Source organism: Lepisma saccharinum, chromosome 25 (genome assembly GCF_977018435.1).
Source record: "Lepisma saccharinum chromosome 25, izLepSacc3.1, whole genome shotgun sequence".
Taxonomy (NCBI): Eukaryota; Metazoa; Arthropoda; class Insecta; order Zygentoma; family Lepismatidae; genus Lepisma; species Lepisma saccharinum.
In genome coordinates this window covers 12,527,074-12,545,760 of record NC_139253.1, presented here as the reverse complement: position 1 = coordinate 12,545,760, position 18,687 = coordinate 12,527,074, and the positions used below count along the sequence as shown (strand labels likewise).

The following is an 18,687-nucleotide window of genomic DNA, read 5'->3' as shown; positions in this document are numbered from 1 at the left end:
CAAGTGGTAGTACTGGGGCCTCATTTCGATGTGCAAGATTAGCGAATCTGTTTCACATTTCGAGCTGTTTCATGCTGTCGCTTGGCTTATTTCGCACAAATATTAGAGTATTCTGACTTTATTATTTTTACTGCTTCTCCAAAATATATAAAATGCAATATTTTCATTATTTTGCTTGGTCATCGCCGCATCTCCCGATGACCGGATGCCTCGCCTCTGGTACAACCATACGGGGCTCTCAACGGCTGTCAACCTCAGCACCGACCCCTTTTCAAGCATCCCTCACAAAGAATTGGAGTACCAAAAAGCATGTGCCAATGGATACCCTAGCATAGCAACAGCAACCACAGTTCTTCTTAGCAGTCCTTCTTAAACAGCATGGGTGCCTATGTTTAGAATCACTGTTCCCAGTATGTTTTCATTATGATATAGTGTGTGACGTCCAGTACATAAAGTGATGGTTTCTTGACCCCTGTCCATGTTCCATTTGAACAACCCTTACAGTTAGTGAAATAAGTCAGAAAGCCTTGCTATAACTCTGTTCCCCATTTCAAAATTTGTTCGTTTTATGTCATCACAATCTGTCATACATGAAAATTAAGCACAAGTACTAGAAGGTTAAGTTGTTACTAACCTTTAACAATTTTTGCTGATACCACAATATTTTATCAATTTAAAATTACTGAGAAAAGTATTACATTGCAATTCTACAATGTCAATGTTAAAGAGCTCCCTTAGTAGATAAAAATACACTATAATCAGAATATTAACCTTTAGCAGATAGCTAGGACAGCATTAATGTCAGCTTTCCATAAACACAGCATATGCATTATGAATATTCATAAAAGTAACATGGCAGATTTTTCCAGAGTTGTAAGGTATATACAGAAATATTTTTCACAGCTTCTGTGTCACAAAAACATGGATCTCTTGTGGCATCATAACATCAATTTGAAGAAGGAAGAGCATTGTACAAATCAAAGTTTACAAAAAAATCTGACAAAAATAAAGAAGGCTGAAAAATACTTACATTTCTTCCTGTATTATACAGTAAGAAGCACCCTGTCCCGTAAGTATTCTTTGCTTGGCCTTGCTCGAAGCACATCTGGCCAACCAATGCTGCTTGCTGGTCACCTAAGCACTGCCAAATACAAATAGTTATGTTATATACCTTTACACAAATAGTTACATACCCTCTCCCATATAATTATATTATAATATATTTTTATTTTCAATGTACTCTCACTTATAAAAATTAGTAAACACCAGAATACTCACCCCTGAGATTGGAACGCCTTGCAATGGACCCTCAACCAAATAGCCATATATTTCCGAAGAGCTCCTTATCTCAGGTAATACATGCATAGGAATACTGAATAGTCTGTGAAAGAAAGAAGAATATGATTAAAAACCATGTTCAATCTCAGCAACAAGAAATGTACTTATTCTTGAACCACTGCACGAACAAAGTTTATGTAAAAAAATCATGTGACTTTTCGGTGATATTGTTATCACATGTATTATATACCTGAGCTCAAGATTCCTGCACAGCTACCATACGAATAACCACTAGAATTTCTCCAAAGCTACCTGTATTTGTCACATTGGCTTCATTCTTACAGCAGACAGACAATAGATAAAATGCCATTGCTTTCCTACATATTACAAAGACTGTCACCACAAAAACTAATAATTATAATTAGGGCTGAGCTGATACCCATGCCAATTCTTAAAAATTGTAATAATGAAAAGTTGCTCAAAATATTGATTCATATTAGTGCATAAGAATTGTATTCCAATTATAACCTTTAATTCATCAGAGTATAGCATCAACATATCCAAGAATTACACTTTTTACAACAGAATATTAAAATACCGGTTATGTAATCACAAAATTCCATTTTTCCACACAATATTGGTGCACAACATTTCCTGGATTCTATGAAAGTGTTGCGCAGCATTTTTGTGAACTCTGCAAAAGACTGCTGGAAACGTATTGGCCAGTATCAGCTCAGTCCTAAACTAAGCTTTCCTAAAATTGAGAATAACATAGAAATCAAATACCCCCCCCCCCCCCCGTGAAAAATATTCCCGAAAGAAAATGGGAACAATTTTACTTCATGGTATCTTTCAAATCCATCTTCCAATATTATATAGTTTAGTTAATGTTTGAAATTGCACAAACTATATTACTACTTACAGAGCCTCATCACTGTCCCATTAAAAAATATCTCGCCTAGTGAAATAAATTAACATTTCTTTGCTTGTTTAACACAATAAATCAGTAAAAAAAACTTTTACCACTTACACAGATAGATGCACTGACTACAACAAATGCAAAAGAATTTTTAAAACACTTTGTCAGTGTACCACACACATATTACTATTTCTCAGATTATAAAAGTGAGCGCTCATATTAATACTAATTAACACAACATTTTTATACTTGTGTTATTGTAATAATAGATTTAATCTATTAATTACAAAGAGCCATACTTGTAGTAAATACAAAAGTTGAAAAGAAATACACACAATTTGATTGATTGAGTTGGTATTTTAAGTCAAGTCCACTTTATGCACAGTAAGGCTAATTGGGACTGGACCTACAGTTTAAAGTGGGATCCGACCACTATGTCTCTCCACTGGCATCAAACCCAGGACCCCTTGATTAAAATGTGACAACGCTACCACTGCACCATCGGAGACGACACACACAATTTGGATAATAACAGTAATTACAGAAGTACAGGGTGGACGAAAAGTCCCTTTACATGTAAATAGCATAGTACAGTTAGACATGTAGATAAACATTTGTATGAATACAAAAACAGTATATTTTTACTATTGTTGAGCAGATGGGCTCTTTATTATTATTAACATTATTGTTGTTCTGTTACAGATTGTTGAGATAAGAATTTCCTGCCATAAGGAGTGCACACTGACGTTGTTGATCAATGAACCATGAACCTTTGTAACAATGTTAATATGTTATTCACAATAAATGTTAATGTTAACCAGACATCGTTTATTCAAAATAAATGTTGAAATTTAAAGAAATATACTGATTTGTATTCATAACAATGTTTATCTACACGTCTAACTGTACTATGCTATTAGCATGTAAAGGGACTTTTCGCCCACCCTGTACATTATTTGGATAAAACTCTTGACCTCTATGGCAGAGTGCTTTGCACAGTGTGTTCGACGAATCCCAGCCTCGACATCAGTGTTATCTTATGCATGTCCCATCATCAATTTCATCATCAGTTATGCTCATCTTCGTGATTAGCCAAAAGGGGCAGAAAAGTGAAGTAAAAGAAAAGAAATATGGGTAAAATGATCTCATTTCTGAAAACAGTAGTATTATCTGGATTCCACATTTCACACTGGAAGAAACAGTTGTCTGTGATAAGTGTGTTAACATCACTTATAAAAGTATACTTTTGATGTTTACACTTTTACCTATGAACTAACAATATAGCAACAATGAGCAGCAAATAAACAAATAATAAAATTCGACACTCTTCCATAAGTTTTTCTCTACATGGCTACTGTCGAAAAGAAAGTTGAATACAAACAAAATAGAGATCAAGAACTAAGAAAAATATAATATACACAGAATGAGTGGAATGTGATCTCCTTCACCACCAGTTCTATGAAGACAACTTATATTATATATATATATATATACACACACACACACACTTAGTTCATTCAAATGAAAAGGTCCATTTTATTTTTTCTGAAAAAATCATTTTATACGAGACAGTAATTTCATGTGTTTTGTATACCCACAGGTATATGTGACGTTTTAGTAATGAGGCATCTGCGGATGCGCAAGTGTGTCCAGGTAGCACGTGTCCGTTATCTAATCACCTTCACTTTCTTCCCCCCAGGTGGAACGCTGTGCTGAACAATGGAGCTGCCATTAAGGGACGTGTCCAAGGAAGAACAGCGGGGTGTCATTCGGTTTCTTCATGCCGAAGGAGTACATCCAGCGGACATTCATAGGAGAATGAAAGTTGTGTATGAAAAATGTGTATCGGACAAAACAGTGAGAAAATGGTGTAGGCATTTTCGTGGTGGACGAAACACATTGAAGGACGATGCTTGGCCGGGACAGTTGAAAAATCGCATTCCTGATTGGACAGTGGCTGCTATTGACAACCTTATTCAAGAAGACAGACGAATATCCCTGGCAGCCATTAGCGAACAAGTGAACGTGTCATTGGGTAGTGTGCATGACATTGTGAGGCACAGACTGTTACAGGAAAGTGTGCGCACAATGGGTGCCAAAGTGTTTGTCAGAGGAACAAAAAATGTGCAGAATGGGAATGTCATTGGCTCATTTGATGCAATACATGAATGAAGGTGAGGACTTTATCAGCAAAATCATTGCTGGAGATGAATCCATCTGCCCGTATTACCAGCCAGAATCAAAGTGGGACAGTATGGAATGGAAGCATACAGGATCACCAAAATCAAAGAAAAGCAAGTCACTACCTAAAGTCGGCAAACTTATGATGACAGTATTTTTCGATGACCAAGGGCCACTGCTAGTGGAGTTCCTTCCGAAGGGACACACAATTAAGGCAAACATGTACTATGAAACACTGCATCGTCTATGGACATCAATCAAGAATAAGCATCGAGGAAAACTCAGCAAAGGCATCATTTTACTCCAGGACAATGCTCGTCCCCATACAGCTAGACAGACACAGGATATGTTGTAATCATTCCATTGGGAAGTGCTAGATCACCCTGCCTACAGTCCTGACTTGAGTCCATGTGATTATCACATTTTCGGACCTATGAAGAAACACCTTAGAGAACGACGCTTTGCCTCGAGTCCTGAGCTGCAGGAAGCTGTCAGGGAATGGTTTCATTCCCAGCACAAGGACTTCTACCAAGCAATTCATAACCTTGTTTCAAAGTGGAACCAGTGTCTTACCTCATACGGTGAATATGTGTAGCCAACTACTGTAATAAAGTTTCTGCAAGGAAATGGACCTTTTCATTTGAATGCACCTGGCAACACTGCAGGTCATGCTTACTCTTCCCTCTAGTCACTTAGTTATACAACGTCTCTCTACTCCTGAAGATGTGACATACCATCACGAAAATTTGAATTTTTTCTTTCTCCGGTGAGTGTTTCCTCTCCCCTCTTTCACTTTTTTTATATATATATATATATATATATATATATATATACCGGGTGATCCATTTATAATGATAGTATGGAATATCTCATGCAGAATGCATCCAACCGAAAAATTGCACAGAATAAAAGTTTGATACTATTGAGGGGGTAAGTCAATGCCGCAAAAATTTTGTCGCTGCCACCCACCCCTTAGGGGGGTAAATTTGAAATTTCAAATGGAACATCCCCATTCGTTTTACATATTTGGATTCAGTGTTGAAAAAGAAGAATTTTAACGGTTTTGGTTTCCGTTGAGAACATTGCATAAACAAATTTTATTCAAAAAATGTGTGCAAAGAATTCGGCAAAAGAAAATTGTTTGCAATTTATGCTTTTATGTAACAATAAATAATATTAATTTGTTCCAACTCTTTGGTTTCAAGGAACAATTCCATATAAAATATGGAATATATATATATATATATATACACACACACACACACACACAAAAACAACCTTGAACAGAACACAAGGATAAAACAAGTAAACACACACATAATTCAAAACTCATACTCAATTATGCTTAAAGTACAAAGTAAAAAGTGTGAGGTTATTACCTACTTGCATAATATTGGATCCCATTCCAGAGTTTCAATATTCATTAACATTGTTCTGGAAGCGTTAGTAACATCTGTAATATGAAGACCCCCATCCTTGCCTCCAGTGAGATTCTGAGAAATAAAAAGTACGCAATTGTTTATTAACACATTACAATGAACTGGGGTAGGTAGACAAAAGCATGTATTGTAAACACACATATCCTGTGATGCCAAATCCTGTTTACCAATCAGATTTCTCTGACCCCCTTGCAAGTGTTTCACACAGTGTGCGATGATGTCAAGGGTCTCAGGTTTATATTCAGCCTGGCATGGGTGTATATTTGTGAGTGTCCCTTCATCATATCATCTTTCATTCTCGTAGTTACGATTAGCCAAAAGTGTTAGAAAAGCGATGATAAATAACAAAAATAAAATCAAAACCAATTTTATTTCAAGTTATACTGATCAAGATATTCAATAAAAATAGCTAGCAGCATATCAACAAGATATACTCCAATAGAAAATATCTTGATAAGGAACAAATTGATATGACATGCTTTTTCTTACAAATTAATATCGAATAAAGGAGAAGATGAACTTTGTACTAAAGTTGAACATACTACAAAGTATCTGTTTTAACCCTTCATTGGTATACTCACCCTGGGTTATAATTCTAAGTTTTTCAGGCCCAGATAATGATATCAGTTTCTGTGTAGCTGTAATTTGGAATGTCTATGGCCAGATGATACCACTTACAGGTTGTGGTATTGTTCTCTGTCTGCACAGATACGTCATTTTGATGACAGTCCACATTTTGCGAGTGCCGCACTCAAACGTATACCAACCACGTAACCATTTCTTGCACAAATATTTTATTTCTATGCTCACTGAATTCATGTTGTGTCACTGTTTTCTGTTTTATTTCTTCGGTAATTATTTCAATTGACTTCATTCACTTAATACTGCCACTATTTCTAGCTTGGTTGATTTAGTGTTCTAAGTCCACTTTACGCACAGTAAGGCTAATCGGGACTGGCCCTACAGTTTAAAGTGGAATCAGAACCACTATGTGCCTCCACCAGGTATCGAACCCGGGACCCCTTGATTACAAGGCGACGACGCTACCACTGAGCCATCAGGGAGGCTACTATTTCTAGCTAAATGAACTTCAAAACCTGACATTTCTTATGAACAAACAACAGTATTTCCAAGCATGGCTTTCTGAACAGAGTGATGAGAAAAATGAAAATCTGGACAGGGTGTTTGGTTCTCAGAGCTCAGAAGATAATGTCGCTGGGGAGTCAATGAAAAGCTCTAATGGTAGATACACAGATCAAACTCCTTATAAAGATGAGCCTATTTTTACTCGTTTCATTCCCTCAATCAATGGGGCAGGATGAAACTACGAGTAATAAATTATTGAATTTACTACTAATGTTATGCAAATTAGTTACATCAAAAGTAAATTCTAAATAAAATTATAAAAAATGTGTTTTTTGTGAAAAATTGCAGTAATATTACAATACAAGAATATGATTTTGTTATTCAATATCAGTAAGATAAATTCTAACATATGTTATATATGTTAGGCCATATACATTTATAAACTATTTCTAATGTGATGAATGTAAAACAATATTTGAAAAAATGACAAAAAACAATTAAATTAATTTGTGAGCGCCACGCTCATCCTATACCAACCACGTTACTCTGGAACACGTACAGTATACCAATGAGGGGTTGGTTAATCAGTGCCCCATGCCAGCCAATACTGTTTTTAATCAAAAATACTAAATCAATCTACTTTTAAAATCTTTAACATGGTGTACCCCAGCCAACACCTACAATATGCATCTGGAGCAGCCTTCAACTTGGGTCTTAATATTTCAAGTTTAACCAAAGAAGTATAAACCAAAATAAAACTTGTAAATTGTTTCATCTTAATTTAGATCAATAAATGACTCCCAAAAATATGAGCTTGGCCTTAATGTAAATAATAACCGATGATTAACTTAGCCTGGAGAAAAAATAATCCTGGCACTCACCCACATCAACCAAGAGTCCATCGTTCCGAAGCAGCACCTCTTCTCTTCCACTGCTTGCCTCACAGCGGGAACACTGTCTATCAACCATTTGAGTTTTAAAGCACTAAAGTACGTACTAATGGGAAGGCCACAACGAGGCTTAAGGTAATCTTTGTTGTTGTCAGGAACTAAGGCCAACACTTCATCCACTGTATGAGCTGTCCGATTGTCAAGCCAAACTGTGCACGAAAACATAATCGGTAATTTCACTGATAAACCTATATAGGCACCTATGTTTCTTTACATTGTGTAATACCTTATACTCTCAAATACACAACAAAAATATATGGCAAAAACAGACTTTTAACAATAAGAGATATTTAAACACTGCAATAAACATGTGTTAACAATGGTAAGGTATGATGTTTAATTCTCACATTTAAATCTGCAATCTGGATACTACAAAGAGTACACCACTCTTTCATGTACAAAACTAATATAAACCCTATGATGCAACAGGGTAAAGGACTGTGAAGCTGTTTTTCATTGGGCAACATGTGATCTTAGCATGGCAGATTTTTGCCTTCCAAGACTTGCAACCCCACTACTTCTTCCTTAGCCAACTGTCCATTTGATGTTGGGTCAACACTAGCATTTTTGGAACTTCCGCTGGGAATCGAACCCAGGACCACTTGCATCAAAGGAAAGAGCACTAACCACTTGGTTATGCAGGAAACATGCCATATTATGTTAAACAATAACTACATTCAAATGTTTCAGTACATTTTCACTGTTCTTGCCAAAAAATAGTGCTTGTTCAACATAATTTTACCATATTATGATTATTACTCCATATGTTGGCGTAAAAAGTAATGTGAATAATTAAGAATCATGACAAGTTCAGGATTTCAGAAACTTGCTTCTAATATAGAACACACAATTGCATATTCAACCATAAAATGATAAAATAAATTGTTATACACTGAGCATAATTAGTGATTCATCCAAAATACCAAAACAATCTCACCAAATTTCCTCCATAAACCCCCTCCCCCATCAGTGCTAAAATCTTTTATAAAGACCCAATTATCTGTCATTTTGGCTCTAAATATACCTTAACACCCTGCCTAAAAACAAACTTACCCCTCCCTAAACTCCCTAAAATGGAAAATTCTGAATAAACTACTGTGTATTTATGATCTAAATAATTTGATAGCCTTCAATAAGCACACACACACACACTGTGAAGAAATCGGTGATTCACAGAAACACTCACCTATTGCATTATACAGTGGCTCTCCAGTGATCCTGTCCCATACTATGGTGGTTTCCCGTTGATTTGCAATTCCTATAGCCACTATATCAGCAGGATTAATGTCCAAGCTGATAAGGTTTTCAATGGTTTTCTCTATACATTCTTTCACGGTGAGAAAAATATGCTTTGGGTCCTGTTCAACCCAGCCCTCTTGAGGACATTGCTGCTTCACCTCAACTTGATGATATGTGAGTACTTCAGAGGATTCTGCAGAAAATACCTGGAATAAGAAATTGTATTTTTGTTATTTAAGTAGCATTCGTGCCACTTTTGGCTTGGCACTTAAAAAATGTATATATGCAGTAAGTACATTGAAATGTTGAACAAATTAAAGAATTTTAGCCAATGAAGAAATAACAATTCTTGTTAATATTAATTTAAGGGTGAACATAGCTACACAGCAAATTTATGAAGATTTGAATTTATGTTTATTAAAAGATAACCTAGACAACTACAGTCAAACTACTTATTGTGAAGCACATGTGCAGATGAGTCACGTATACCCCCTCCCCTCTTTCAAACTTTTCTCTACAATTATACAACAATGTGCTCAAAATTTATCAAATTACTTTCCACAGGTCAGTTTTACACGGAATTCTAATATCTTGAGTTTGATGCATCGATGTCGGTTATTGGTTAACTACCCTGAAACAATTGACATACCAGGAAACGAGAACTGCTTGTCCCTTGATCAACAGCTCCAACCAGGGGTCCATATCGTCCATATGCCTTGGACATCTCAACTGATAACAGAAAATAAGGACAATTTCACAAACTTCATATACGTAAAGTTACAACAAAAGTATTTTCGACCAACACAAACAAACAAAAGTAATCTTCCTTGAAACTCTTCTCTCTTTCTTGAGAGAGAGAGAGAGAAACCCTTATGGTTAATATTAGAAATATGGGGCCCTCCACCCACTGTACCCTCTCGATAATTATGTTACATAAAATTGGTTCCAGCATGCAGAAAACACAAATAACGGGGATATTATGGCCCACGTAAGTAGAAACCTGCCATCTCGGAGTACTTTTACTGTTTTTCATTAGTAAAAACCGTATGTATGTACACTAAAATAGTGAAAGAATATGTCGGAAATCAGCTCAAAATGTAAAATTATAGCTGCTGTTGTGAAATGTCATCTTGATTGTTATATTCACTTGTGCAAAGCCTTCGGGCTATTCTGCTTCAGGGCAGTGGCGTAGCATGGACATTTCGGGTGGGAACGCCAAGTCCGAAGGAAGAGTCGGCCCTTTCTTGCTTAATAATTTACTTATGGTATTAGTCGCCACAGGTATTATTTGCCTGAAGTAAGCTGGGTTTTCAATAAAACATCATCATTGCATGTTTTAGCTAGAAAATTAGATGCCTCACTATGCCACAGATGTTTTGAACTCTGGTGTTCTATACCTTTTTCATATATTTCTGCATGACGCAAGTCATTAAAAACCTACCTGAATCACAAGCGCCTCTGCACAACAGTAGATGTCATTGATGTGGGCGATCCAACTACTGATTGATTTGGTTTATTATACTTATTTTACAAAGAACACCCGTGCTCACGCCGGGATTCGAACCAGGGACCTCTGTCGTCTTGGTGCACTGTGAAAAGCAGAGTGGATGATCCAAATATCGTACACTCTACTGACGTAACAGTGCCGATTAGTAATTCAGACCACTGTTTATTACATCTTGAGAATGCTGATAAACATTTTAAAATAATTTTCTCCAGAGACCATTCGATGTTAAGAGTTTTCAAATGAATGCTAAACATTTCCATTCACACAATATTAAGTACTTAGATAATAACGAAAAAATACAATAAAAAAATAATAGTTTTGCGGGTTAAGTGGTAGAGGAGCCACAGGCTGAATTTCTATCACGAGGACTTCACCAACTTATTTGACAAAAACTGTGTTGATCTTTTAGTTTGTAATACACATCGCTGTTCGTGTGATAAATTATACAATGCAGTGGCCATTAAGAAGCTGTATATTTGAGATTGGTAAAATTACGTCAGCCAATATTGCGTATTGTAGCATCACATAGCACGAGTTGCATGAGCGCGAAGAACCGGGTAGGAATTCTGCCGCTGTCGTCTGCTTCAGAAGGCAGGAAGGGTCACATGAACCAATCACGGTAGACCTCTCATACGCTGGCGTAAGAGAGCCCATTTACGTGCGTGCTGTAGAAATGGAAGCTTTCCCTCCATAAAGGCAGCAAGGAATATAGGAGTCCTGTACGCTGAACCTGCTCGGCGTCCGGCCGGGAAAGGCATTGAAAAGAGATGCTAGAACGAGTGTTGAGAGTGGAGCGTTGCAAGCGGATCGCGAAAAATAGCCATTATAATGCCATGAAGGTCAAACATATATGAAATTAGTCACGTTTTACTTTATAATCACAGCATTTAAGCATTTTTGAAATTTTAAATCTGGGAACGCCGGGCGTACTATAACGCTACGCCACTGCTTCAGGGAAAGGTAACAGATGTACTTTACTTCACAGTAACACATCTTCGTGAGCTAAAAACCATAAACAATAATCTCCATAAACCATGCAAAATATTTCACTTTCTCCAAGGGGTACAGAAGGTGAAGGGTACCAGAAATGTACTCAAATATTTAAAAAAACATTACATTGTACTGATGATTATCTCTATTTGTACCATAACTGTGTGGATTTTTAAAATGTAACATTGATGTACATGTTAAATTACCTAAACATATTGTAATATTAACTAGTTCACTTACAATGAATTTCAAGAGTATAATATTTTGTTCATGTTGTTACAGAAGGATACAATTGACTAATTGATTACAGGACATACAAAATACTTCATTTTACAATAACTGGGATTATTCTTCTATGGCAAACAATTGTAAATGTTTAATAAATAACTTTTATTTGAATCTTCCATTCCCTTTGATCAAGGGTCAACAGAAATAAGGGCCCAAGTTCCTTTTGTTTTACTCAGTCATCAATATATGTATGAATTTCTTTACATGGTTTGATTTACATAGTTAACACATACTGCCGAGTTTTAGCGATTACTTACTGTGTGTTTTCTTGTCACTAGTTTTTCACTTTCATATACAGTGGAACCTTGATAACTCCAACCTGAAAATCTTGAACACCTTGATAAGTCAATTTTTTTGTAATCCCCTTGAATTGTCCATAACACTCAATACTAATTTTACCTCAACAACTCGAATAAAACCTTGATAAGATGAATTTTGTACAGTTTATGGGATGCCACTCGAACTCAATAACTCGAAGGTAGAGTATGAAAAACCTCTATGAGTAGAAGTTAAATTCTAATCACCTCTATAACTCGAAATTTTAGTTGCAAGGATCTCAATAAGTCGAACTGTAGGGATGTTCAGAAACTTTAGACCTCTATAACTCGAAGTCGGTAAAGTTTGGCCCTCAATAACTCGAACCTTGGTACCTCGATTTTCTTCTTTTTTTCCTTTTACGGTATTCTGGTCTTTCACAGGGTCTGGAAAAATGCCACGCAACACTTTCGCAGAGTCTAATAAGCCTGGAAATTATGCAAAATTCAAACTTTAATTTTATTTTGCACGAATAACTGTATTATGTGATTACATTACTTCAATCTAATATTCTGATGTAATTCTTGAATATTCTAAAGCAAATGTCTTGGTAAGTTTGGTATGATTTAATAATATGGGGAGTTCATTCGATTACTTTCAAATTCGAGATACTCACTAACTTTTGCCTCCTAATGATGAATCTGAAGTTGAAATTTGGCGCTGGCATATAGAAATTGCGAAATCATGTGAAATTACTAACGGTATGATTGTCGATACACTATTATGGTAGCCATATTTAATGATGTGAACAATTTAAGATCGGTATTCGTTATGCTGTCTACAGCGTAACGACATTGTTAATTTGTCACTTGGAGATCGAGGAGGGAAGGAGTGAAAATATTGTTAATGTGGTGCAATTATTTACAGTGACGATAAGGATATGGAGGGAAAAGAGGTTGTGGAATGTGGTTTTGGAATAGAGGTAAGTTTGCAGTGCAGTTCCTAGAGTGTTGTGCCGAAAGTTATACCAGTTCCATGGAGCGTTCATTTGTATGAGAGAAAATGGCGTGTTGCATAGTGTCGATTGTATGTTTGTTGAACGAACCATTGACGGTAAGGATAGGTTACATTAATTTTCAGTAACGGAAATATCTCCAATTTATTTCAAATTCGGTATACTTACTACTTTTGGTATCGTAATCATGAATGTGGTGTTGAAATTTGGCACTCATTTGGGGGCAGGTGACTCCGGCCAATTTCTAACATGCCCTTAAAAAGGGACTCTATGGTGAAAGCCGGGTAGCCGGAGCATAGCGGAGGTGGGGTGGGGTAGCGGTAGGTCAATTACCCCAGGGGCGGAGCCCGAAATCGGTGGGAAATTTGGACTCAAAAATTTAAAACGGCAATATCTTAACTTTAAACGGCTATACATTCATAAATACTTATTTCCGTGCTCCACATTATTTTCAGGAGTGTATATCGTTTTTTAGGTATCTGAAACAGAAAATTTTCCGATAAATAATTAGCAATTGTGCCGATTGCAGACCACTTCATTTCGGTTATTTTGCAATTTGTACGCGTGAGCACCAAATTTTCACTGCAGATTTGTGATTAGGAGGGCAAAATTAGTATTTCGAATTTGAAACAAATTGGAGAAACTCCTGGTATTGTAAAATCGCTCCATAAATTGATGCATATAATTGGAGAAGAATATTTACACACCAATATTTTTGAAAAAAATTAATGGTACTATTTTACTATAGTTCAAACAGATTTCTTCATTTTTACAGAAGAAACTACTTACCGTAATAAGTTCCTGTAGCATTGTCTAACATCGGGAAGGTGTTTTGTGTGATGTGGGAAATTTATGCTCCGATGGAGAATAGCATTTGGCACGTACACCATCGTACATCATCACGCGTCGTGATTGTGTTTTGTTCATGTTCATTGGGTATCCAGCGTATCGAACCATCTGTGTTTGCAACGAAAGTTATAAACATGACGTGTCGTGGATGCATGGTGAAATTCGTACTGGGTGTGGAAGATTGAGTGGATTTTTTAATTTAATTGAACAAGGGATCGTGAAGAAAGGAATGTCGAAAATGTGGCAGTGAATGTAAGTTACTCGTTAGAAGGAACGGCCTGTGGGTATATGCCTAATATGACGTGTCGTGGATGAATGGTGAAATTCAGGTAAGTTTTCCGTACCCTGGAAACGGATTTCTTCAAATTTAAAAGTTTGGGGCACATTTGGAGGCAGGTGACTCCGGCCAATTTCTAACATACCTTTAACAGGGACTGTATAGAGAAAGCCGGGGAGCCGGAGCGGAGGCGGGGCTGCAGCAGCGGTTGGGGGTGGTAGGTCAATTACCCCAGGGGCGGAGCCTGGAATCGGTGGGAAATTTGGCCTTTAAATTTCCCACTGATTCCGGTACGGATAGCATCCAAAACCATTCATGGATAGGGCCATGAAACATTACATTTTCCTTCGCAAAAATGCGAAAAAGTTTTTTTAAAAAAATTACATCAGATGATCTTTGTTCACGGGTATTTATTGGGTTCCGAAGGTTGAAACACTGCATAACGAATGAAAATCAACAAAACACAAGCACAACGTGCGATTATGTAGGAATGTGTACGTGCCATATTGTGTCTGAGGCAAGCGAAAAGGCTATGAGAAAGAAGCACTCGTAATGTGAAAAATTGCAATTACAGTAGAGCGTCGATTATCCGAAGTAATTGGGGGACATGGGTGTTCGGAAAACTGGTTTGTTCGGATAATCGAACTGTACATGTTTATTTGCCAAAAAGAAGTACTGTACAGTAAATTTATTCATAAAAACAGGCATCTCTTTAAGTATTACAAAGTAACGTACAAAGGCAACTTTAGTAGGAATATATAGTATGTGGTACAGTTTATTAAACAAAAATATGTACATATTACATACGCATTTTGCATGAACAATACACACAGTACACAAAATTAACGTTTAAAAAAATCCTTTATTTTGGTCAGCAGCGCCTTATGAAGGCCCCATTAGAAGCAATGTTCCGCCAGCGGTGGCTCAGTGCGGCGACTACTGTGGGAAACTAGGTTTGGGAGTGAGGGGGATGATGGACGGTAGGGTGGGAGAGTAACAGGTGCGAGCGAGTACACAGTTCGGTTAAGAGGTCGTTCGGTTGACCGACGTTCGGATAATCGACGCTCTACTGTACTTCAATAAAAAAACGTCAATACAAGTTAAGGAATGTTCCACGAAGCAGATAGGTAAGAACGAATGTCAAAAATAGACGAAACGAAGAAATTATAGGTGTTTGAACTATAGTAAATTTTTACCAAATTAATTTTTGCAATTTACAAGTAACGGTATCGGTAAGAATATCAGCATCGGTATTGGCTCAGCCATAGTTAGGTAGATATGTTTGACAAGGTCCGTTGACCTGTGTTTGCCGCTCGCTTTGGAAGGTCCGTTCATAACGCGCCTTTTGAGCAAGCCGAGGTGGTTGTAAAACTGTGACATCATAGACATGACAGATCGCTGGGGAAAGTTTAGTATCCGCTAGTTTTAGCAGGGAAAACGTGTTTCTGTGTTCTTTCCTTGCTCTTGTATTCGTGTATTCGCGTGTATTTTTAGTCATTTTGTTGTGTTTTTCATATTGTAGTGTGAGTGATAATAATAATGCCTAACTGTGCTGTGAGCACATGTCGAAACTATCTCAGGAAAATTAAAAATGTTGATATTGTTTACCATAAATTTCCTCCCAACGAGAAGTTCCGAAAAATCTGGGAGAGCAAATGTTATCGAAAAGACAAATTTCAGGTTGCTAACTCGAGTATTTGTTCTTCACATTTTTCACCAGAATGTTACGAACGCGATTTAAAATCGGAATTATTAGGAATTACACCAAAGAAGAGCCTGAAGAAAGATGCAATTCCTACATTGTTACTTCCAGTCACACATGTGCAGGTCAGTGACGACAACAGCGTTCGTGCAAGGCGTGCAAAGGCAAGATGTGCTAGGAAAAGGGTTCTCTCTAAGGTAAGTGAACAATTATTTGTGAACAGCAGCGTGCCACCTCAAGAACAAAAGCCTTTATCTGTGTTGTCATTCATTTGTTCAATAGAAAGTGAAAAAAATCGAAAACACAAAACAATTGGAAGTGCTTCGTGGGGAAAATGAAAAGCTAAAGACAGATATAAATAATTGTCATGAGGAAATCAAAAACCTTAAAATCAATTTGCAAAAATGGCAAGCAAGGTAGGTATGAAGGTATTGCAGTCAAAAGTGGCTTTAAAAACAAGGGAGCGGAAGAACTATCGTGAACAAAAAAGTGAGACTAATTTTGAGCAAAACCTTTACTCCAGGGCAAATCAACCAATGGCATGCCCAGGATTTTCGAAAGGGAGGGGTTATGAAAAATATATAATATAATATATATAATTCCTGCATTAACACAAAGGGCGAACAGTGAACGATTGTATACCCACATGAGAGGTCGGAATTCCATTACCCAGCATTGCAACACTTCGTCGCTGGGTGCACAAATTGAGACTCCCACCGGGAATTCTTGCACCAGTTTTGAATATTATGAAACAGCAGGGACAGTGTTTGAAGTGGAAAAACTGAGTGTCCTGTTGTTTGATGAAATGAATGTTAACGGGCGAGTGTGCTACGACAGTGAAAATGACAGAGATTTGGGTCCCCATAGAAATGTTCAGGTTGCAATGCTTCGAGGATTGACAGGTGAATGGAAACAGCCAGTAGCTATACTATAACTTTGATACAGCTATGATCAAGGCTTTGTTGTTTGATCATATATCAATGGTTGGGGTAGCTGGGTATAAAATAGTCGCTAGAGTTTCGGATCTAGGTGGAAGTAATAGAAAGCAAATTAAACAAAAACAATGGACCCATAGCTGCTCTTCTTCCAGTTCTTTCCAGCACTAGCCGTGGGTAAGTTTATGCTTTTACATACTTATAATTCATCTATACACCATTACTTTCATGTATTCTGTGTAAGTTGTTTTGCGATGCTCTTCAGTATGTGTTTTTCCTCTTAAAAACAAGAGCGTTGCATGCTTTACAGTGCTGAAAATAGCAGACACGCAGAGAGTATCATGCTGATGACGTCACAGAACCCAGCTGAGGTTGTAAAGACGAGGATTGACAAAAAGGCGTGTTATGACCAGACCTTCTAGAGCGGGGGAAAGTGGGCTTCGACGGACCTTGTATGTTTGATGCGTTTTTTCTATATTTTAGTGTATACAAACAGCATTTACTAACACAAAGTGGTGAGAGTACTCCGAAATTGCAGGTTTTAACTTATGTCAGCCATATTTTGGGATCAAATATATCCCTCATTTGTGCTTTCCTAATGGTGGAACCACTTTTACATTACGTAAAACACTGAAATCTGTCGATTAAATAAAATTCGAATTAAAACATCGAAATGTGCAGACTGGAAATTAAAAAGTTGGAATTTTCTATCTGTCACAGCCCTCGAGAAACATTCATATGAACGACAATCAACGATATTTATACTAAGATAACCAAACCTAACAGGATAGGCATTCCTCGTGTGCATGACGTCAAATGCTTAAATAAATAAATAAATTATACCACATAAAATCGCCAATTACTCGCTTATAACATATTTCAGTGCTCTAAAAACGTTCATATGAATAACAATCTTTCCAACCAACTATACATTTTCAAGTTTCTCACAGGGGTCACCATCACCTGCACAATTACAGGGAGCAATTTTACAATACCGGACAATTCCTTCATTTCGTTCATATTTCAAATACTTAATGATTTTGGGCTCATAATAATGAATCTGCAGTTAATATTTGGGGGTCACGTGTAGAAATTCGAAAAAAAGGGGGTCCGTGATCAGAACCAACAATCCACGATTGCTCATTATTTACCGGAAGATTTGTGTTTCCCATACCTAAGAAAAGAAATTACAACCACAAATTTTCACTATGTTTGCCTAACCTAAGCTAACCTAACCATAAATGGTTTTTGGGGCTATGTGTGAATGCTGTGTGTGGCCTGTGATCGAAACTGACAATGTACGATTACTCATTACTTACCGGAACATTTCAACAAACATGGTTTCCATTCTCATATACGGAGAACGATTGCGGTAATTGAAAAGTTTATTATACAACTTCTGCAAGTCAAATAACAACATCAACGTCACCCCCACATGTTAACCTAAGATACTTCATTGGGACTACGTATTTTGTGAGTATAAGAAGTAGGATAGAAATTACAGCTGTGTCCGGTATTGTAAAATCTTGCCCACTTACAGTGTAAATTTCAGGAGGTTTAAAACTCTAACTGCAAAACATACACTGGGGTCATTCCCCTCGCCAATCCTAGTACGTGAAAGATTCTAGGCCATCACAGTGCAAGGATCTCCTCTGCAATGTGGGACCAATTATTTAACCAGAACCCTGCATGAGCGGTACGCGTATTTGTCTTGATAGTCTGCCTTAAAAATGTATGGTAAACTGTCCAAACAGAAAAATTCCATGAATCTCATTAC

At 37.0% G+C, this 18,687-nt stretch overlaps 1 protein-coding gene across 4 annotated transcripts in view; it reads right to left on the bottom strand.

Moving 5' to 3' along the window:
* LOC145978837 (glycerol kinase 3-like) overlaps positions 1–18,687 on the bottom strand; it is a 68,837-nt gene that overhangs the window by 26,668 nt on the left and 23,482 nt on the right. For all 4 annotated transcript variants that reach the window (XM_083111717.1, XM_083111716.1, XM_083111718.1 and 1 more), the window contains exons 2-7: positions 9,742–9,821; positions 9,040–9,298; positions 7,785–8,002; positions 5,762–5,871; positions 1,279–1,381; positions 1,031–1,141 (exon numbers count right to left, since the gene is read on the bottom strand). In XM_083111717.1, the coding sequence (XP_082967843.1) occupies positions 1,031–1,141; positions 1,279–1,381; positions 5,762–5,871; positions 7,785–8,002; positions 9,040–9,298; positions 9,742–9,816 (876 nt within the window). In that variant the 5' untranslated portion in view covers positions 9,817–9,821. The remainder of the gene's footprint in view (positions 1–1,030; positions 1,142–1,278; positions 1,382–5,761; positions 5,872–7,784; positions 8,003–9,039; positions 9,299–9,741; positions 9,822–18,687) is intronic.